Source organism: Vanessa tameamea, chromosome 24 (assembly GCF_037043105.1).
Source record: "Vanessa tameamea isolate UH-Manoa-2023 chromosome 24, ilVanTame1 primary haplotype, whole genome shotgun sequence".
NCBI classification, from domain to species: Eukaryota; Metazoa; Arthropoda; class Insecta; order Lepidoptera; family Nymphalidae; genus Vanessa; species Vanessa tameamea.
In genome coordinates, this window is record NC_087332.1 from 4,482,981 (window position 1) to 4,507,304 (window position 24,324).

Here is a 24,324-nt window from a genome sequence, read left to right on the forward strand (position 1 = left end):
AGCATTTCGTATTCAAAGATACGTCATTAACTGTGGAAGTAGTCCACATTAAAGTTGCTTTGACGTGTATTGAAGTGAACTATGCTGGAAGTATCTTTGCAGGATAATGAGTTTATTGGCTCAGAAATCGTCAGAATGCAGAATTAGCAAACTGAAGTGACAATGAGGTGCTTCGGACCGATGACCGTTGTACAAGACGAGACCAACAACCGACCAACGCAGCGAGGGTGATCTTCAGCCATGTGAAACGATGCCGGGAAACGACTTTATGCAGATATTGCGGAGATTCAAGTACTTTGCCGTATTTTAAGAGGTCTGTGTCTAGTGTAGTCGTACCTACTAAATGTTTATAAAACAAAAATAAGTCAATAAGTACTAGAGCATGTTTAACAATTAATAATGATATGCTGTTAAATTACTTTTTGAGGTATATAAATATCTATAATATATATTTTATTAATAAAAAATTGCACCAAAATTTTTAAATATCTATTATCGTTTACAATCCCACAGATTATATAAAACCATATAATGTATACGTAACAAATACCTACGTCACGGCATCAGTGAGGAGGGTGGTATAACAAGATTTGGTGGGTCTAATCTGGTTAGGGTATGATTCATGCGTGCCCACATAGTATGGCTTGCGTTACTTGTGTACGGGATGTTATATATTCTTTTTTTAAACAATTCTATAAAAATAAAACGCATTCGTCTCTGACGGCTGCGTTCGCAATTAACTCTATCTTGTACATCTAAAATTATATAATTAATGCATTGTTTGTTATACGTCATAGGCAAGACGATGTTGAAAATATTTTTTTGTACGTTATCTTATACTGTTCATGAAATTGCGTAGGTACTGGATTGTGTAAATCGGTGAATGTTATGGCAACATCTACTATTTTTTTTAAATAATAAATTCCGTTCTTTTCTAAGAAAAAATAATATCGAAATGATTAGATCCATCAAAATTTATAATACAAGATAAGCATTGATTCATTAATAATAGTATACTATGGATTATAATATATAAAAATAATTTTTCATCATTTATATCAAAATTTAATCAATTCCTAAAGGATTTTTTTACGCAGTTTCTCATTCGTACGCCTTATCTTTTTTATATTTCAAAGCCAATTAACATGAAAATGAAAACAAAAATATGAAGAGGGTTACTTTAAATGTAATAACACTAAGTTAAACGTGAAGAAAAATTAACAAACAAATTAACATTGAAGGGTTTAACCGTTTCGGGGTAACCCTTTATGATATTATCCCTTTGGGCTGAATCCCTTTCACCCTTGCTTTAAGTTGAAGCCTGAACGAATTCGAAATATCATATTTATAAAAAAATTGTCTTTTCGGTGTTTTTTTTATAATTTAATTTAATTTATACTTTACATTTATATACTAGATAAATAGTTCAAGATTAAATATTTTTATTAATATTATGTTTTAAAAAACAATAATAAAGATACTATAAAAACAAAGCACAGATAATATAATTACAACGCACTTCAATGTATCTGTTTAATTTTTCAGTAGCTCATCTCGGGCGCGATTTAAAAAATTATTCATCGTAAAGCGTCGACTCAAATTTCGCGGCACTAGCATTCCATATTTCAAATTTAAAAGCGGGAAATTCTCACTCATATTTATTCGCCACCCTACGGGGAGGCGTAGGAAGACGAATGCTTGACGTCTAATTGGACTTAGACGTCGCTGGGGATTAGAGGTAGTCGTTCCATCACTCCAATAGTCTTATTTGTCCACGCCTGCTCACTTGAGCCCACTGTGCCGTATGATTTAACACCTCGTCGTTACTCATAAGTTTGAATTATAAATTATTTACGGTGTAATATATTTTTCTTGTTGTATTTTTCGAAAAGGTTTAATGGTTTAGAATCGTTTTCGATGTCGATTTGACGCTAATTACTACAATATAACAATCAATCGTTTCACACAACATTAAAACGCGTTTAGTATTAACGTATTTGTAGTCGATAAAAATATTTTATCATACCTTTTATACGTTACATCTGAATTGCCTTTATTGCTCGTAAATACTGAATCACCGATTCGAAATCAAAAATACGGTAGCGCGACGCAACATTTTTCAATTACGTCGGACAGTGGTCCGGAGTGAAAAAATGAACGGACAAAAAACTCATACATATTGCACACAACAACCGATACCAATCCCCGCTAGTTACGTTACCAAACGTATCCGAATCGAGTGTACAGTGAAACTCATGGAAAATTCAGTGGTTGAAAGCGGGTTGCAATCGGAATACAAGTTCGGTTGCATTTAGGAACAATGTTGCATTCATTCGTTTGAACAAAGGCAATCTTTATGATGTTTTCCTTTTAGTGCTACATTTCTCTTGTACATTTAGTGCACTTCTTTCATATGTACTTTTAACTATTTCGACTTCTCCGTATACGGTTTTAAAACGTAGTGCAGTTTACGGTGCACTTAAAGATAGCGAGTTCTTTTAAAATTATGCTCTTTCTGTATTCTGTGACTTATTGTGTAGCATTGTGGGCAATAAATAAGGAAAACATAAAACGAAAAAAAACACATACATTTCGAGGAAATTATATTTTATTGGTACGAGGCAGTGCTAGGCATGCTTAGATTAAAATTGCAACTTAGAAATAAACAAGTTAAGCAATGGTTATTTGTAATAAAATTTGAAATTCATGTAGTTTCTTATTACGTTTAAATTTACGTATATTTCCATGAGACTAATTTAAGTAAATAACTCTGTTTTTTATAACGTCCATACATAAACGCATGTGTTGTTATTTTTTATTAACACACATTTGTGCATTTATGTTTATCTGAAATGGTATTAAGTTTTTATTAGTTCTTTACGTTTGATTTGTTAAGTGTGCAATAAAGAAAATACACGTAGAAGGTATTTGCATAAAATATTTTACAGCTTAAAACCTTTTTGATGTGAAACCTTTATTGGTGTGCCTTGGAGTTAAGACCTACTCGTATGCCGCGACGGCAAACGGTACGACGCTCACTATTCTTCTTGTGTAAGTTGCGCGTATACTATATAATATCGTATAATTATAATTAAAAAATATATTTTTCTTTTATTTCTTTTAATATAATTTATTTTAATAACAAATTTCAAATGCATCGTAGTTTCGTACGACGTTTACCTTCCACCGGGCGTTCCGTGATAGCTACTTTTTTAAATTAACGTTTCAAATATAACTCTGTCGTTTCCTTGTAAAATAACAGGTTTTAGTTTTGTTAAGATATTTCATAGCAACTTGCGGCTAATTATAGCCATCGTGTATTCACATGCATTAGCCGCTATTACCCGCACGCTTGTTTTGGTCATTAAAATTTTGTCCAAGCGTTGTCATCGCGACCACTGGGATTATGTCATAACCTAATTGACCATAATAAGTCGGATTCTCTTTTATGTAAATTAAACTTAAATACATGTAATAAACCTTTGTTAAGATTTAAATGGTATTTTTGTGGAATTGTTTTTTAAATTACACTGGCGTTGAAATTATAATTTAGGCCTTTGGTATTTCTGTGGTCATATTTAGTTTGGTATTTTATGGTGTATTCATAGTAACAAGGAGTTCTATATCTAAAATATGTTTTGTAATTTTATAATGTCACGTTTTCTAATCATTTAATCATAAGTTGTTTAATAACATCGATGGTGTTATTAAGTGATCGTTTTTCATGACCTTTGTTTTACTTCAAAGTTGATAACAATATTAAAATAAAAATAAATTCACCTTTATTCAAATAGACATTTGTACTTTAAACTAGTGATATAAATAAAAATTATATCACAAAAAACATGCTTTTATGATTTCTGTTCTTTTGTTCAACTCTTAATTTTTTCAAGAGAGTATTATAAAATATAATATTACGTGACATTTCTACATATTTGACGTGATATATGATGATGATATGTTACAAGTAACACGCCTTAAATCTTAACTTAATTATAAACTATCCCTCACACCATTAACCTTCTGCCTGTAATCTCACCCTTCAAACCTCTACACAACTATGTTGACACACATGAATATTGTTGGCAGAATATTATATTCCATGTGCGCTAATTATTATTTTCCTTTTTTTATTATATAGGTTAGCGACCAGCGCCCAAAGACATTGGCGTTGTAAGAAATTTTACCGATTCCTTACATCGCCAATGCGCCACCAATCTTGGAAGCTAAGCTCTCTAGTACCTGTTATTACTAAGTTTTTTTAATTAACGGAAGAATATCTGATGAGCGGCTCATACCTATCCAGATGGGCCTGTATAAAGTCGCCAAATAATTTCATATCTAATTGATTATATATTTTTTATCCTACATTAGTTAAGCTAAGCTCATGTATTATATACATAGATTACATCTCATCCCATCACGTTTTTCACATAATAGAATAAATTTAAAACGGACGTAATTGCGAAGCGCCTTATTCTTCTCCGAAGCACGCTGGACCTTCTCGAATAAGTTTTGATATACAATATATTACTTTATTATTTTCTTCTTAAATATTACAAAAGAGATATCTCCTCATTGCTTATAAAGCACAGATGTGTCTCGTATAATATTATAAATGCGAAAGTAACTCTGTCTGATACCTCTTCATGCTTAAACCGCTGAACCAATTTAGATGAAACTTGGTTAGGAGATAGTTTGTGTCGGGAAAGGATATTTTGAATTAACCCCCCTAAATTGGGCGTGTCGTTTTGTATGCTATAGTTAAAGTTTTATGAATCTCGTGCAGGTAAAGCCGCAGGTTCAGCTTGTTGTGTATTAAAGCGTTTAATAAACAAATATAGTAAATACATGTATTTATATCTCTTTATTCATAATAATATTCCGATCTTTTACGTGTCACACGTTCCCCTGAATGATCTAATCTCTCTGTATGCTATAAATAGCAATATAATATTTTATGTATGTCCGCGTCTTCCGTCGGTAGCTTTCTCGTATATTAACACATTTGAAATATGGCGGTTTTTATGACCTATCACGTTATGGATTGCCGATAAAATACATCAAAATTCAGGTGATATCTTACTAGATAAATATTACACATGGTTCGGATCGATAATGCAGACATTTTATCTATTCGTATAAACTAGACGTCTTTCTAAGACTTGTATACAAAGCAGTTGCAGCAGTTTTGTCTCCTTCTTTCGAATGTCAAATTACTGATGATAGAAAGAGTAAGGAATAGAATGACAATAATTATCTTAATATTATAATGTTTAAAATATAAAAATAAAGTGTTAGAGAGAAAGTCTTGATATTATTGCAGCGTTCGATAATCAAATTAATTTATTATAGTTGTAATGTGTTTATATCATTATATATTTGTGTTTTGTAAATAATTAACGCCATATGAATATTCATTTCATATACGTAATAGAATTTGGCAATAATTGTCAGAGATTAGTTATCAAAAACGAGCTTGTACAAGTTCTACCACCAATTAAATTAAAGTATTGGGATATAGTTTACCTTAAAATCCTCACAATGTATATATTATATGCCTCTACATACATACAATATGTAGAGTTGACTACAAATTACGATTCCAGACGAGTAAAGTCACAGTCTAATTTTAAGTTAAAATAAGTTTTAAAAAAGGAACGTACGTCGTTACTTATATAAGTTATTAGTTTTCAGTTGATGTAAGTTTATTCTTATTTTAGAGTTTAGCCTGCTATCTAAAGTATGTAATAAATTGTTGATTTCAATGAAACCTCCTTAGCGTTCATCAATTTCCTTTTGAATGATTCGTATGTATATATAACATTAGATATTCCTAAATTAAAAATGTAAAACAACTAGCGACTCGTCCCGGCTTCGCACGGGTGCAATTAATTAATAAAAAAATGTTTTGATATAAATATAATTTATACTTTAAAGCACTCAGAAATAGTGTAGCTTCGTAACAATTTTTTTTTTTTTAATTAGATCATTAGTTCCGGAGATTAACTCCTACATACAAACTAATTTTATCTCTTTACAATATTAGTAGGTAAGTATTACTAAATTATATCAATTAAAAAATACAATACCTATGTTTTTCTTCGTGCATTTTATTCAAAATATACATACATCTCAATAATATTCTATGACATAAGCATGTTCTTATAGTAAACTAAGCTTCCATGAAAAAATATTTATAATACATGAGGGTTTTATACAGAGTCGGTGTGGATATCATCACATATCGGGGCGCGTCAAATTTTCATAACACCCCTCGGGAAATTCCGAGAAGGGTGTGCCAATGTTTTAGTGTATCGATGATTTTGCGGCATACGTTAAAAGGAACCAAAGAGGTTATGGTGTTTTAAGATATCATAAATAAAACCTTATCGCTAGAATTATTTCATTTAATAAGGCGGTAATGTCCACAAAGAAGGTACCAACATTAATGAAAACTAAAAGTGATTTTGGTTTATTATTTTATATTAAGGTAGATAGGATTATAATTTAAATTTTGAATGGTAATTTTTGTGTCAGAAAAATTGCCTTCTTTGTCTTTAACACAACGATAGTAAAAAAAAGAATTGAGAATGTGATTCAAGGGATTCCGTCAGACGGTTTTCGATATGTCACGAGTGATATAGGTTCTACTGCTGTAATGCGATTCTGAAAGAATTCACTTAGTATCTCACTCGTGAAATATTGACAACCGACAGTGATACGCCATTTTGATACGTGTATCATTTAAATTTTATAATTATTATAGTCAGTGTTGCATATCAAAATCTGACATTTCAAGCTCGTGTTATGCGGTGAGTTTCGAATTTCTTGTTACAGAATATCCCTACTGATCTAGATTCAATTCGCGACTGATAAAGGCCCACGAACTAACACTAACCCACGACCCATCTGGCTGCTGGACGTTCGATAATCCGGCGATACTACTTATTAAATAAAATATTGAGCTGTCTTCTGGCTCACAATACACGTGATATTTAAATTGTCATTTGTTTTGTGTTATATCGTTTTTCCCTTGCCTATATTAGCATTTTGTCACCAGCAGTGTAACTACAGACACAAATGTCATTTCAGTTCCCAAGATAAGTGGCCGAGTGACTTTTTTTTAAGTAACAGTTAGGCGGTCATAGTATGTGGTCACCATTGGCTTGGCACTGTAAGAAATAATAACGCTTCCTTACATTACACCAATATTCCACCATCCTTGGGAGCTAAGATGTTATATCCCTTGTCTCCGCAGTTACACTGGCGCACTCACACTTCAATCGGGAACATAACACTACAAAGTATTACTGTTTGGCGGTAAAATATCTGATGAATGTGTGGTACATACCCAGTCTTGCATGAAGCCCTACCACCAAGTAGCGAAGATTGCGAGAGTCTATCAGCGGAGGCACTTATCATCAGGTGGCCCATTTCTTAGTCTGCTTTTTAAATAAATAAAAGAGTAGAACGCTAATCGCCGCAAATATATGTAATAACAAAGCCATCTTCACGTCAATTAGGTTTATTTATAAATGACTTTACTGAAATAACAATATAATAAATACGAGCCCTAAGTTCCCACAAATGATATTAGCAACATCATTTAAAATGGCGCATTTATTGGTTCAAATAGCGGTAAGTAATAAAGCTGTGTGTTTTAAAAGGTCAATTATACGTCAAAATTCATCACGTCATTAAGTGATTGGTCGGCGGACTTCACAAGTAGTGAATACAAATCGGTTCGACTGTTTATTTATTAATTTATATTATAGAGCCGAGATGGCCCAGTGGTTAGAACGCGTGCATCTTCACCGATGATTTCGGGTTCAAACCCAGCCAAGCACCACTGAATTTTCATGTGCTTAATTTGTGCTTATTATTCATCTCAAGCTCGGCGGTGAAGGAAAACATCGTGAGGAAAACTGCATGTGTGTAATTTCAACGAAATTCTGCCACATGTGTATTCCATCAACCGGCATTGGAGCAGCGTGGTGGAATATGCTGCAAACCTTCTCCTCAAAGGGAGAGGAGGCCTTAGCCCAGCAGTGGGAAATTAACAGGCTGTTAATGAAAAATAAAAAATTATAAAGGCTAAATAGACGTTGACTTTTGTTATTAAACGAACACAAATAAAAGTAATACCTAGATATGTGTTTATGATTTTAAAAAAAATGTTACCATTTTTTAATGACATTAATATCTGAAAAATATAAAACAACTACTGATTTTTAAAGAAACGGCTTAAACCATGAGTTACAACAAACAGCATAAAAATATTTTATCTAATAAAAAATATACAAGCGTTTATACTTATATGCAATGAATTCAAGTGACTTATTGAACAGTATATACAACGTGTATTATATGCAAATATATATGAACATTTAAAAACCAACACAAATCAAACTAAGATCAAGCGCGAATTCGAAATTTAAAAAGACAACACAGAATGAGGTTGTATAATGTCGTTGCCACAGATTACATACTCGTATTTGTTATCTGTTGCCAAGACTTTAAATCTGTTATTCGTTGTATTACAAGTCTATAAAATGATCTTGTAATTATTTACATACGTCCTACATGATTGTTTGTTAGGGTTGCCAAAAGTCCGCTTTTATTAATTCTAATATAATCAACACATCCTAAACCAAAAAAGAGATTTTTACGATTTTGAAAGATTTTCAATGGCTGTTTTTCAAACCGTGCATCCGTTTTAATTATTTTTCAAATAAAGGCCCTGCCTCTGTAAAGGTCTGAGTGTACAAGATTAATAAAAAAATCTAACTTTCGATAAAATTATTGTATATATTATAGTATATGTAATATATTAATTAGTATAAAGTAGCTGTTACATATAAACTTTTCAATATACTATTTATTTATTAGCAAATAATATATTTTCCAATATGGCGTCTATCGTCCACCAATTTCCGTCGTAATATAACACTAACACAAAATGTAATCAAAATGTCAGTATCATTAATTCTAGCAAAGATGGTAAAATTTACTAGACGAAATTAAATTAAATATATTATAAATAATTTATTTTTTTGATTTTGATAAATTAATAGTAAAGCTGAAATTATTGTGCTGATAAATAAGTAAAGGTTTTATTAATACTACTCAAGACCTTGAGCTTGCATTTCGGACAGTTGCGAATTGTCACTCAACGCGGAAACAATATCAGCTTTCGCCTTCCGTGTAAATTCATCTGCCGTCGGTGGCTGATTCTTCAAAATATTTATATTAATAGAAAAGATAAATGATACTTAACGCTCGTATATAAATATCAAGACATGCACTTATACATTTATATCACGAAACGTTTTTAAATTTACTCGGTTTAATGAATATCTTATAGAATTTTTAGTTTAATTAAACCGCAGCTGCATGTATGAGTATCACGTGACCAAAACTCTCCTGTCAAAGCAAATTATACGGAACTTATTCTACTTAAATTTAAATAAATGTTAACATAATTTAGAATATTTAACATAGTGTTATACAATTTCTTCCAAATATGCAATAGAATACGCAATCTCATGGAAGTGTTATAATATATATCCATTTATTTTTATATGTTGGAATGACATTAAATAATGTTGTTTTTAGCAAAATGAGTTTCTTTGTGTTTTCTTTGTGTTTTGAATCTGAATTAAGTGGACTAAATCGAAGCTGATCTCCAAACCCTTAAAATATTTATAGGCATGTTCCCTTTAAAGCACAAATATAATATGTCACATTGTAAAGAAAAACATGAAAAATTCACTAGTGATCGTCTAAACTCGCGATCATTTATTAAAGATCCACGTATTTTATATATTTTATAAAGGAGTGTCACACGAAACCGGTGTGAAACTCTTCACCAGTACGACTCGTAATGAACGCTTTTACCATCCATAATCCAGTCCCGGATATTCCATCGACAAACATCAACACTTCCACTTCCACTTTTTTATGACTTCCGGTTTGAACGGTCAGTCAGTAGGTGTAATTATAGGCATAAGAACATAGCATAAGATAATGGGATCTATGGTTTGATTTTGACAGAGTAAAAAGTATTTTATGCAAAAGTGACTCTATTTGTCGCTTGGTCAATACCCTCGAACCTAAACGATTTAAAAAAAAACGAACGTTTGTCATATTTGCCTCCAAAAATGTCTTTCTAGTTAAGGAATATTCCATATTCAAAGGTCGACATTATGAATAATATAATCTCAACACAACAGGTCAACATAGTAACAATCTTTTACGATTGATTTAATTTAGATAACATCTTGATCGTAGCGATACTAATGTAAATTTGACTCCGATAATATGTTTACAAGGCGATGGTGAAATTGATAACGGTGACAGTAATTTGAGTCTCAACTGTAAAGATATTTAATTTAATAAATTAATTTAAACAATAATGTCTAGTTTATTAGTTAAATCCTTATAATCTTTTTATAGATAAAAAATATAAAAATCTTATATAATAATAGCGTAAGCCGATTTTGTTCCAGTGGTTATGGGGATTTAGCCGCATATAAAAAATCGGTTATGGTCTCATTTTGAAGAGTTCCAGTTGTAGATGTGCAGAAAATTAAATTGTTATGATTTAACAAATAAGAAAAAAATGAGTTCACAATTAAATGAAATTAAAATAAAAGGTTTTATATTTTCCTAAAAAAAACATTTAAATAAAGGCGAAGTTTCGCGGGAGACCACAGACAGTCACGCGAGAGAGAGGAGAAATTAAAATATTCTTTATAATGATGATGGAATAGTTCCTTCATTAGTGTTTATTTTAAGAGATTATTTAGAAGTAAAGCCGGTTTGTCATTTCGAGTCTACGGAAATAAGCGGTACAACGTTATAATTAATCTTTTATGGATGTTATAATATATTACTTCTTTACGGTAGAGTTTATTTATTAATCTTTGTCCTCTAAAAGTGATAATCTATATTCTTAGAAATTATTTTTATAACTTTATCAAACATATGTAGTCAACATACTAATATTAGTATGTGTTATATTAAGAAAGAGAATTAACGAAATTTTCAATTTTTTTTTCAAATAGATTTTTATCTGTCTGATTTTCACTGTACAGTACAATTGTTTTTTTTTTTTTAATGATAATTGTACGTATCTACTTTTTATTATCTATCCCAATTGTGTTTCTTGGTTACGATGGTTTTGTAACTATTTCAATTCTGGTACAGTTCTAAATAACTAAATTTTAAATATACTACTATATATAAAAATAATATAATACAAATTCTTTAATTTTCTCAATCGTGTGCAATGATATTTATCTCGGACTGTCTGGTAACGTAAGCATTAAGTAAAACTGTGGTTCCTAATGGCCGTTAGGGCGGAAATGACCGCTCATTACGAGAAACATGGCCGATTACACTCTCTATTGATCGCGAAACGATCACGACCGACTTGAGAAAAATTGGTATCGATAGGGAAATAAGATTAAACAAGAAAATACTTGCTCAATAACATGGATCGAGCTACTGACGATTTAAAAAGACGAGTTGTTTACAAGATATCAGACGTCTTAATATTAAATCAATTAAAACAGTATTTGTGTATTTTAGGAATAATTACGGAACATTAACGATTAATTAATAAAAGTTTTATATTTAAATAAAAATTGAAATTTTAATAAGCTTATTTCAAACCGCTTTAGCGTAAGATTAAGTACGGTCATACTCGTACTAACGCATGTGGTCGCAGGATATATCATCATATTGATGAAAGTGTTCCTACTTGTGTTGGAGCACACACTTGTGCACTATCATATAATGTATTGCACAGTTCGATTCAAAAATCGATTGGGATGTCATCAGTTTAACTTAAGAATGATATAATCGGACAAAGCTTGAATGTGCAATATTTTTTTAATTTTATCTCAGCACATAGATTTGGGCGTCGTAAGAATTTTCTAACCAATCTTTAGATTGCCAATAGACAATCCATGAGGAATAAGATGTTATGTCCCTTGTGCCTGTAGTTACACTTGCGGATGATATTTGTATTGTAACATAATTTGTAGCTGGCGTACGTATATATATTTTAAATCAAAATTAATGATTTCCAACATTGAAACGTTATCTATCTATAATAATATTATTAATGAGAAAGTAACTCTGTATGAATTATATGAAAGTGAGTTCTCATCTCATGTATTGATGTAGTAGATGTAGTTTCGATTCGAAGAGTAAGTGACCCAGTGTAATTACATGCACAAGGGATATTATATCTTATATCTCACGCATAGTGAGTCTTCCTGTAGTGCCAGTATCTAAACGAAGCAGACCACTTATCATAAGAGGCCGAATTGGTAGAATTAAAAAAAAAATAGACCACATTAGTCAACGCTCAATTAGTTGATTGCTAAATATTTAATTATTAATTAAATTAATTGCAGATATATACCTAATTTTGACAAATTATAATATGACCGATTTTATTACCGGTTAAATATTTTTCTATATTGATTGATTGAATTGATGATGCTTTAGAAACTTTATGACTGTGACGTTGGTCTCGTGCTAGGCTTATGATAAGGCTGCCCATGGTCTGGGGTACATGATAATGGATGATGGGTAAAAAAGATATTTTCAGTAGAACTTCGAGGTTATAAAATTGGCAGTGTTCCACTCTCCTGCCTCATAAAGCAAGTTAAGCTGTTGGTCCTACACATGATCTCTCTACAGTCGGATCGTTTTTCCTTGTTTTTTCACGCTCACGCTGTGCAATTTTTTCTGTCCAAATAGCTAATCTTTCAGACCAGTCATCGTAGCTGCAATTATTAGGAGATTATTATGCTCTAAATCGGAATCGGAAAAAGTTACTTATTGATTTTTCTTACAAATTTTCGGAAATTGATTTTTTTTTCAAAAGATAAATTACAAACAAATTATTGACTTTCAGCTTAACGACAGTAAGTGACAACGCTGACCGCTAACTAGCGAACTGTCCCACTCAGATACGCTCCAAATGATTTGGCTTATCTCATGATTTAGCGTTGCTTTCTACTTTAAATAAAAAATAAGTTTAGTAACGACAACTCCTGACCTCACCTTGTTACATATTTTAAACATTATCTTCAGAATGCAATTCGATTTTCAAATTAGACTCTAACTACATATACATTCCATAAATTATCAATAAATTAAAAAATAATAATGATTCACGCGTTAAACTATAGTCACAGAACAAACAAAAAACAAACAAAGTACTTCTATTACTCAGTACAAAAATCAGTATATGAGTGTACAAAAATGTCATCTCAGCAGTTTATTAATAGATGTAACTATTCTGATAAATTTAAGCAAATTAAGGTAGGTGGACCATGGAAAGCCAACTAACGAATAAGTACTTTTTATTCGTTTATTAACTGGATAAATGAAGGAACTAAATTATTAAGTAATACTTTGTTTTATTGTGTACCATATCAATCACTTTTTTTTAACCTAGCTTTAATCACTTTTTATTAAAATTAAATTTTATTAAGCTCTCCCAAATGGCCTTGCAAGGAACACGGATCCAAACAAGGCCAATATTATACATCAGTCGTTTAACTTAAAAATAGAATTTTAAAAATTGATATATCTGCTTTTACTAAAATTACATCATAAGCTCTTTCATTTAAGCGAAACATTAAATGCTCAATATGTTTTTATCATCTATAAAAAACTCAACAAACTTGAACACCATCCTATAACTAAGAATATATTAATGGAAATTATTTAAAAATAGTATTAATGAGTATTATTTTGACATCAAATAACTTGCTAACGCGTTTTATAATAAAATTTAAAACTTTTTTTTTTACCTAAAATGGCCTTCTTATGGGTCCGTTCTTTATAAGGCCAAAATGTTCCTAAGAAGGCCAAACTAACAATTATTAACAATTTCTTATTTTAAGAAGTGAGGTTCTTCAAAATGGTGTTTGACCATGGGCATATTCATTTTTTGAGCTCTAGCTGGATTCATTAGCTGGGGTTTTCTTTTTGAAATAGATGGGTTTCGAGCCAAAAACATATCGAGCAATTTGCGTCCACCCATTCTTGTTAACATCTTGAAAGAGTTCTTGATTTTAAACCTCTCACAAAATAAAAAGGCATGTTTCCTGATTTTAGGCGTAAGCGGTACACCCAGTTTTGCAAAATGGTTGATTCGCTGTGATAAATCCTCTTCTAACTGTTTCATCAAAATAATTTTGAAAAAAAGTCTATTCAAAATGACTTAAAAAGATTAATAAACCTGATAAATAAAAATATTATAAATATAAAACATTGTTTTAACTGTAACGGTACGTATTTATAACTAAAACATAACTGTTCATATGTTATACGGTTTGTAGAAGTTCCTTGTAGGGCCCAAGTACCCTAGCAAGACCAACCGTCAAATTTTTGATTGGCCTTATAAGGAACCAACGGCTTTCCAAGACACTACCAATACTTTAACTTAAATCAATGCAAAACTATTTATTTTTTCTGAAATACCATATATATATCCTCATATGATAATTTACAGTAACAAATATGAGATAATAATACGTCATTAAACTAAAAACCTTTGTTTTTCTGTGCGCGCGATTAACAATTGTAACGTCGACGTCAAAGTCTACGAAGCATGAGGTCGCACAGCCACAATAGCGGCGCATGCGACTTGCCGCTGCATCTGTGGCCTTGATTTTGATGCATCTTAGTGTATAGCAGAAGTAATCTTTCTTTACATGTCAATAACTACGAATATTCAATAGTTGGCCTTCAAAGGAGCGTGGCCTTCCATGGTCCACCCACCTTACAGTAAACGATAATAATTTAAAGATTTATCTATTTTATATATCCTCTATTTAATTATTTCTGCATTTCCTAATTTAATACTATTCAAAATTTTATTGGCATTTTATATACAATCAAAAAATGTTACGACTTTTTAAGTAAAATTAATTATAGATCAATTTATACAGTGTATAAATTTAAACAAAGTCATAATAGTTTGAATTATAGACATATATATGTCATCCGTTCCATTAAGTTCTAATGGACTATTTCCATTTGATAGACATCTATAAATATCCAAATTTAAAGTCAACTGCTCTTATTTTTATATATTGAGGTTTTTTTTTATAACTTTTGATGCAGGTACCAGCAGTTTTGCTAACATGCAACTATAATTAAACAGAAAAAATATTGTAATACAATATTTTTATTTCTGTTTAATTGTAGTTGCATAAGTAGGTACTTATCAAACGTGACACAATTAAAAGAAATATTTAAATCAAGTTTACATAGAAACTTCGCACTCAAATTTGATTCTTTCGCGTAAATTATTACATTTAAAAATTAAAATAAGTGCCGTCATAATGACATTTAAGATGGCGTCAAAGTAATACTTTGATATCACGTAATATGTATGCGCATATAAAATTTTCCTTTCCAGAATTCAATTTTATTTACGAGACTTTTCTAAAAAAAAGAAATATAGACATTATAATAAAAAAACAAGTTTTGAATTTACTCCTAAAAATTCAAAATAAATTGGAATTTGATATCTCTTTGTCTTATCTTAATGTAATCTGTATTAATTTAAATAAGGAAATATGATGTATCAATATATTTTTAGTGATAATTCTTAATATAACTTATAATGTATTAGTATTTTATTGCCTTTAAATAATCCACGTAATTTAATGTTTTATCAAATGAATACTACTTAAAATAATAAAAGTTCAATATAAATATTCTTATACTAATTCTGTCTGGTCAAATAAAAAAATAAAATCCTTATAAGTCGCTTCCAATACAAAGAAACGGGCAATTTAAAAAAAAAAACGAGCTGTCAAATTATTGGCGCTAAAATGACAAAGGTGTTTTTTTGTCACGACATCAATATTTCCGACGCACGCACGCTACCTATTGTCTCAATTATAGAGTGGACGTCCGCACTTCCTCAGAACCGGGGTGGTCGCAAAAAATACCCAATTCCGCTTTACACGCGTTCCGATTTGATCGGTTTTAATCTTTTTTCGCAGAAAAGTTTCGATAGTTGTTTTGTTTTTATCTTCTTAAACTTCAAGGTAATCATATAAGGAACGATCAGGCATTTGTAGAATAATGCCAAAGATGAATGTTATATAGAAAATTGTCATTATTTACAGGGTGCATATAATTGCACTAAATTATATTTCAAATCCGGTAAACTATGACATAAAAATGTATAAAGGCATAGACACATTTATGTTAAAGTATTTTTACATCAGTAATTAAAAGAATTCAAATTTATCTCAACGCAGTTAATCACCCCATTTTAGTCAGTGGGTTATTCGAAGTTGAAAAGGTTTTTTTTAGACACAAATCCGAAATCGGCGCGACAAATTACAGTAGACGAGGCGCCGTGACCGGAAAAAGCACCCAAAAAAAGTAGCCCTAGATGTGTCACTACACCATAATTGCTGGATATCGCTTTTATGTGGACGACACAGATTGCATAAAATGCGGACAGATAAGGATGTTTGTTTTTTATCCGCTGAGTAAAGATACGATTTACATACTACTTAAAAATATTTATGGCTTCGAGATAAATTTTTGATACGTTAGAAGTTTTTCATTCGTTACCAATACCTAAGTCAACTCGTCTGTAAAATTCCTTTTAAAAATGTCTTAAACGTGACAATTGAGATCGATAGTTACATTAGTATTCGAAATTAATAACTAGATTTTTCGAGTGTCTTGTTAGCATAAAAACATTTGTATCTTTTAAAAAGAAAGACATTAACATCAATTAACCCCAGAGAAGATGGCGAATATTAATGTTCTAAGATAATATCACGCATTAGGTCTGATTTAAATGCGTGTTCTGTGAATGTGTGCGTCATAAAAAGTTGCATACAAATAAAGTATAAATTTTGTCGAAAAAAAATCATAAAAAATATAGCACAGAATCGCAAAATGTACTAAATAAAATAGACTTATAATATTATTAAGAATATTATACTTTGTATAAATTGTATATATTTTTAGAGATATCACTCACCATTTAATCTGTCTTTTACAACTTGATGTGCAAATGCAGCAGCAGCAGCTTGCCTCATTGGGTCTAGGGCTACGCCCCATGCACCCAACGCACCCAGAGCCCTATGTGCCGGCACTCTTACAACCCCCGGATTACTCGGAAAGCCATAACCTCCTCCTAAGCCTAGCCCCGGTCTTAGCAATAGACTACCGTTTGGGTAAAGACCTGGGTTATGAGAAAAACTTAAAGGCAACCCAGTTTCTTTAGCATCGTCTTTAGCACTTTCTGACTCTGTGTCCTGATCACTTCTATCGTCACTCTCCCCGGAATTCCGACGTTTGTCTATATCTTCAAATTGTTTACCTAATAACCGAGATATACTGAAAGGTAAGTTCACTCTCTGCTGAGTATCTGTCATATGGTCATTAGGAGAATCCCTATATCGTTCATTAAAACTATGTTCGGAATCACGGTCTTCAGAAGCAATGCTTCTGTCATATTGACCTGATAGTCTACTATCAGAGTCCACATTGATCTCTTCCTGATCGTCATCCGAATGCACAGACGACATTTTGTTATAAAGTCCTCAAAACACTGACACTCTAAGTTCACCGTAAATAAACCGACATTTTAAAATTCGAACACTTTATAAATTTTGTTTCAGTAAAATTCTATGTTCAAAAAGTTCCCGCGTTAACCGACCGCGCGCGACCGAATCAAAACACGATATCAGCAAAAACGAGCCAATCAGCTGCCCCACCTCTTCAAACGTGATAGTTTGACCGCACAAACGCCTCAACTATGCCCGTTGAGTGGAACAGTTTCCGACAAAAGCTTAATACGATTTCCAAACATAAAAACTCGTTTGGACTCACTAACTTTAACAGAATGGCTCGCCCCGTCTCTTTCCTTAACCGTCCCGCTTCAACGCTTCCCCCATCACGTACACATTTGCTTAAAATTGGCCTTTCTGTCTATTGTTAAAAGGTTCAAAGTGAAACAATAAATGCATATAGTTACAACATTTTCTTCTAATTCAAAACGACGTAAGCACATGAAGGATCTTTCGCGAAAGTGAGATGACTGCACGCGCTAGGTTACTTTGACCTAAGTTAAAAAAAGACAACTATATTTATATCAAGAGGCGTGTCCTGTGATATTGTAACGCGCTGTTTAAATCCAGTTATGGCCTGAGAAATGGTGTACATATTAAGGAGGGCAATGTTAGGAACTATTTTTGAATCTTTTAAGACAGTTAAATTATTTACGTTCGGCCGACCGAGCTCCTCCATAGACAATGCACTTTATAATAAAATAGATCCCTGGTTTCGTGTTATGGTCATAGATAAGTAGAAATAATGTATTGCTGAAGATAGCTTGTTTATGGTATTGGTTTGGACAGCTGGAGTGGTAAAGGGTGTATTATTGATTGAATGATAAACTAAGAACGGTATTCTTATTTATAGCTTTTAGTATAATTGTTGAGCGAATTCGAATTTATAATGTCATATTTTGTCGATGAATGTATCGACATTTACGTCAAAATAAAGCCGTTGTTATTAAAAAAAATTTAAATATATTAAATTTGTTTAAGTGGAATACACCTTAATTGATAGAACATTTGAAGTTGTCTTTTTGTCTATTTTATTGATAACGATAAGGCTCCGTTTACATGTACTTAATTATACTTTTTCGATATCTCTAAATCGAGTTACTAGTTTTTTCCTTGTTACGTAAATTACATTTCAATATTGGGTATTAATAATTTAGTAAAGAACTACAACAGAAGAAGATATTATTTATTGTAATTAAAACCAAAACAACCTAAACTAAAATAATGACATGATATTTAATAATAATCATAACAATGGCGCAAAATAATTATTACAATAGCTGATTAATAATTTTATGCGAAAAAGTGACATTATTAAATACTCAGTTGCAATTTATATAAGGAAGAATAAAAAAAAAAAAAAAACAATGAAAGTTAAATTGATTAATTAGTATGTCGACGATTACTTTTTTCTTTAAAAAAAATAGGTACTACATAATTTAGCATCATTATATCAGTCGGAAGACGTCTATTGTTAGACAGAGGCCTTCCCCAAGGATTTCCACGATGACCGGTCTTGCGCTAACAGCAAAAATAATTTGAGAAAAACGGTAAATAATTAATATATTTAATTGATTTTTGTTATTATATTTTAAATATATTTAAATTATTATTGTTAAATATCTACTTAACGCGGTACTCTATAGGTATTGTATATACATATATTGTTTTTCGAATGAAAACTGAATTCTAAGTAATTGTGGTTTTCAGTTGAATGGGTAGCTTATTTTTTTAATTTATCTGTCTTTTTTTCTGATTATATTTGTAGTAGAAAATTAATTGCGAAACGACTTGTTTCGCGTATTCACATAATTCAGCAGAGTGAAGTAAGAAGCTTTAAACGTTCTCTACATTAAATATTATTTTCATTCAATATTATTTTAAATGAGTACAATGCTTAAATTACATATTCCATGCCATTTTATAATAAATTTTAAATATTATGTACTAAAAACAGCTCTTCATTTATAATACAACATTACGTAGTTCCTATAACAACATCGCCGGCATACAAAACGACATTCTGTCACATAAACCATAACAATACTGATTATTTCAAATCTCGACCAATGATTTATCATGTTATTTCAAGGTCAAAAAGATAAATATTTTTACTCCTCCTGCCATTGAAATCGACTATGCATAAAACGGTCGCAGCACAAAACTAAACAAACGATTATAAATATAAAGTAAATACATTTATAAACCAGATTGAGCAAGAAAATTTGGTCTTCGTCGAGATCTAAATCTTCTTAACTTCCTTACGAACGTATGACCAAAAAGCATGTTGAACTCATTACATACGTACACTCGATGAGGCTGAAATAATTGCATTAATGCAAGAATATATGTATGCATATGTACTTATGTATAACTTAAGTACATAATTTACAACGTATTATATAACAATATAGATTAAATTGTTAAAAGATACCTATTAAGACAGTAGGTACTCATAAATGTATATGAAATACTTTCAAAATTCTTAACTTACAATCGTTATTATAAGTATTTGATATACATATTATACATTCAACAGTTCCCGTTTCTGGCAGAATTGGTAGTGTTGTGGCATTTTCCACAAAACATGCGGACTTGCTGAGTCGGAGACTTTTAACGAACATGGCATGCTTCGTGTTTACTGTTTGTATTTATATAAATTATGTTGCATATTTGTTTATTGCGATTGAATAATTTTATCTATCTCTATCGTAATTTACAAAAATGCCCAAAGCGTGCAATTAACTTTGCAGGAAAAACATATGTGTTTTGTTTCTTTCGTTGAAAGTTAAACACAAGTACGTGTTACGTAGAAGATACGTGTCAAAAATTAATCGATGTAAGTCCTTTTTTTATTGATATCTCAAAAGCTTCCATATTTACTAACTGAACTTAAAATCTTCAACCCCAAAACAGCAGTATTTAGTATTGTTGTGTTAGTTACAAGAGTTAGTTAGTGTAGGCGTTGAAGCGTCTTAGTTCCCAAGGTTGGTGACGCATTGGTGCAAGGGTTGGTTAATACATCTTACAGAGCCAATGTTTATCATAAGGCCCATGACAAACATTTTTCAGTTTTTAATTATGTTTCTAATATCTATATAGAAAAACACGCACACATTCTTATATAACGTGTAACCAAAGATTAGTTCTATTTAAAGTACACCTGGGTGCGTTTAGTCAATCAATTTCTGATTGAATGCACTTGGAGACAATATTTAAATGTAGTTTTTGAAAGTGAAACTATTGTTTGGGCAGACATGTTTTGAACTTCGAGATCAAGTTCAAGTGTTACGTTCTAATTTGCAACATTTGAGTAAAAAGTTTTCAACACCTAAGTAATTTATTTGGGTCACGTGTGCTGAGAATCACAAATTATTTAAATTATTTTTCGCCTCTTTTATTACAGACAAGAAAGATGAATTGAAATTTAGTTAAAAGATTGTGTATAAAAAAAAGAGATGGCCATTATTTATGATAATCTAGGATTTCAATTGAAATTTTAAGGACAGGATTTTCACAGGACAACATTACAAATTCTAGTATTAAAACGTTAAAAACACTATAAACGAATGTGTTAATATCAAAATGTTTTTTTAATAGGACTTCCGACTTATAAATGACATTGTGATAAATGGTGAACAAAAGTCCAAAGTATTGGCACTGCCAGACGTTTAAGCCACTCCTTACATTGACAATGCGCCGTCAACCGTGAGACCTAAGGTTCTATAACCCTTGTAGGTATAAAATTACTCTTACTGATTGCATTATTCAGAGTATTTTATGTATTTATCAATGGATTACGTTATCTACATATCTATGAACAAAGAAACAGAGCATAGCTGGAAGACATTTTATAATATACCAAAGCCATCAATCATTCATGAAAGCTATAATATAGTATACTAGCTATTGGCCGCGACTTCGTTCGCGTATACAATCTGAACCCCATAGGAGACCCATCACTAATCACACTTCTATAGTTAATTCCACCTCCGCTTTACCTTTCGTCTGAATCGATTCAGCGGTTAAGAGGTCCAATTCGGTGGCGTGCACTCAATAAAGAATAAAATACACAGCCTACCCAGGCGATATGCTAATATTGTTTATGTCAATATCAAAATTTACACAATGTCTTGATATTATAGCCTATGCTATTCTGATATATAAGCTACATTATTGTAAAGTTTCAGTGAAATCCATTCAGGAGCTTTTACATGAAAAATTAAATTCGCTTTATCATAAACTATCTTATATGGTTCTTTGAATTGTTATTGACTTAATTCATGTAAGTACTGAAATGTTAATATCGTAACTGGATAGGAGGAGAAGCTTAAGCACCATAATGATACTTTCGGAAAATGAGTTTTAACGTAAAAATATAAAACCTTATTTAGCAAAAATACCACAATGGCGCTTTAGCCTTTTTATATTGACGATGTAGAATACAAAATTAAATAGTAAAATAAATAATATAATCTCATAGTAAATACACTTTTCGTATCTGCTTTTACGATATCCGTAAAACCTCGAGAAATCGCATATGTGAGATTATTGGAACATACACTAACTGTGTATAGATGAAAATATAATACAAAATATTCTATGAAAAGACCCCTGACACACAAATATGCTGTAAAAACGGAGCGGTTACCGAATCGAATAAATATTTTTACACGTATGACCTTCAGAAAATAAGCCCAGCCGCAGTCACCGAGTAGGTATTTTAGCGCTTACGAGAAATCACTTTATAATTTTATGTAATCTAAAATGTTTTGTGCAGGTGTAAATATATCTTTTATCAATAAATTAAATGTATCTTAAGCCATTTTGCAATTTCGTTCGTCGTGATTATTTACATTTTATGATCATTTTCGCTGTTGTTTTCATCTTTTAAGACGTATGATTTTGATTACCTATATTAGTTATTATTTTAAGTGTTTAGTGACAACTTAATGGTGTAAATATCTAAATGAGTAAATCTATTACTTAAAAATCTTTCTAGTATTCATTTTATAATATTTGACTTTTTAATTAAACTTTTTTATGTTATACTTACATTGATTAAATTTAATATTTTATATTAGTGTCTTTGTTGGAAAGTCATACAATATGTTATATGAATAATACTACTAAGTCTGATATACGTACTTCAATGTTAAAAATCATACAAAACAACTGGAATTATTGATATCTCAGTTCGCAGCGGTAATACATATTTAGATTAATTATTATAATTATTTATTCTGTACTAATATTACAAATGCGAAAATAACTCTGTCTGGTAATTTTTCACGGTAAAACTACTGAACTGAATTTGATGAAATTTGTATGAATCAAGCTTGAACCCCAAGGAAGGACATAGGCTATTATTAATAATGACAGGCTAGAAGCCGCCAACTAATTACATCTTATATATAAAAATAAGTGTCATTTTTCGTTGTCACTTTATAACTCAAGAATGGGCTCATCTATCCAAACCAAATTTTCAGGGTTTGTTCGGACTATTTTGTAGATGGTTTATGTGAAGTTTGCACAAAATCGGTCGAGTGGTTCTTCATTTATCACATTTTTTGTAACAAATGATTTCAATAAATGGCGGGTCATTTTAGAGGTGGCAAACGAGCAAGAGGCTCACCTGATGGAAAGTGACTACTACCGCACATGGACATCTGCAACACCGGGGGGCTTGCAGGTGCGTTGCCGGCCTTTCAGGAAGGAGTACGCTCTTCTCTTGAAGGTTCCCAAGTCGTGTCGGTTCGGAAAAACCGCCGGCGAAAGCTGGTTCCACAGAGTGGTTGTGCGAGGCAGAAAATGTCTTAAAAATGAGTTCACCAGTTTCAATAGGTAATACATCTTAATTCAATTTATTATTTCCAAATAACCCATGGCATAGCATTAAATACTGGCATGTAACATAATTTCTTATTTTAAAAATGATTGAGCTGTCATTAGAAATAATACAAAAATCAGTTAGAACATCGATTCATTTCTTAAAAAAATATATTACTTAATTGCTAGCTATTTAAAAACTAAAATCATATAAATATTTATTTACGTTTGTCGATTTAAAAGTAGCGTGTACTTTCAATTTTTAAATTTTACTCAGATTTTTAGTGCGCTGTCGGTGTTTCATGCAGTGAGCAGGCTTCATTTGAATTAAATTGTCAAACGCATTTACACAAATGGTAAGTTTTGAACTGTTGAAGTGATTACATGTATGTGTGTTTCTTAATTTGAAAAAAACATATTGCTGTGTATTTTATTATTTTGTAATGGATTATTTTATTGACATTTTTTTATACATTGACAACGAATGCAGTTATATAGGTACAGGGTGAAATTTTGTTGGTTGTTTTCCCGCAAAGAATTGATTTAGTAGTCAATACCTACTTTTACCTTTTGTATTTTTATTTTTACGCGAAACAGAATCGATATCTTGCGGGAAAATAACCACCAATATTTCATCCCGTATATTTCCAGACACACGTGTATAAATACTGATACACCACTATTAATGTAGCAATTTGTTTTCACTTTCATTTTTTCTTTTGTATATGAAGGATGAAGGATCAATGCCACGAGCCAGACGAGCAAATATAGGTCGGCGAACGCGTAATACAAATTATGTGACATCACAAAGACGATCACAGATTGCTGATGAACGCACACAAGCTAGCAATTAAGT

The 24,324-nt window shown here is 31.2% G+C and overlaps 1 protein-coding gene across 1 annotated transcript in view; it reads right to left on the reverse strand.

Annotated features, from left to right (window-relative positions):
• LOC113402715 (T-cell leukemia homeobox protein 2-like) overlaps window positions 1–17,690 on the reverse strand; it is a 42,242-nt gene extending 24,552 nt beyond the window's left edge. Inside the window, exon 1 of the mRNA XM_026643024.2 lies at window positions 17,048–17,690. Coding sequence (XP_026498809.1) covers window positions 17,048–17,597 — 550 coding nt within the window. The 5' untranslated portion in view covers window positions 17,598–17,690. The remainder of the gene's footprint in view (window positions 1–17,047) is intronic.
• Between the last annotated feature and the right edge of the window lie 6,634 nt (window positions 17,691–24,324).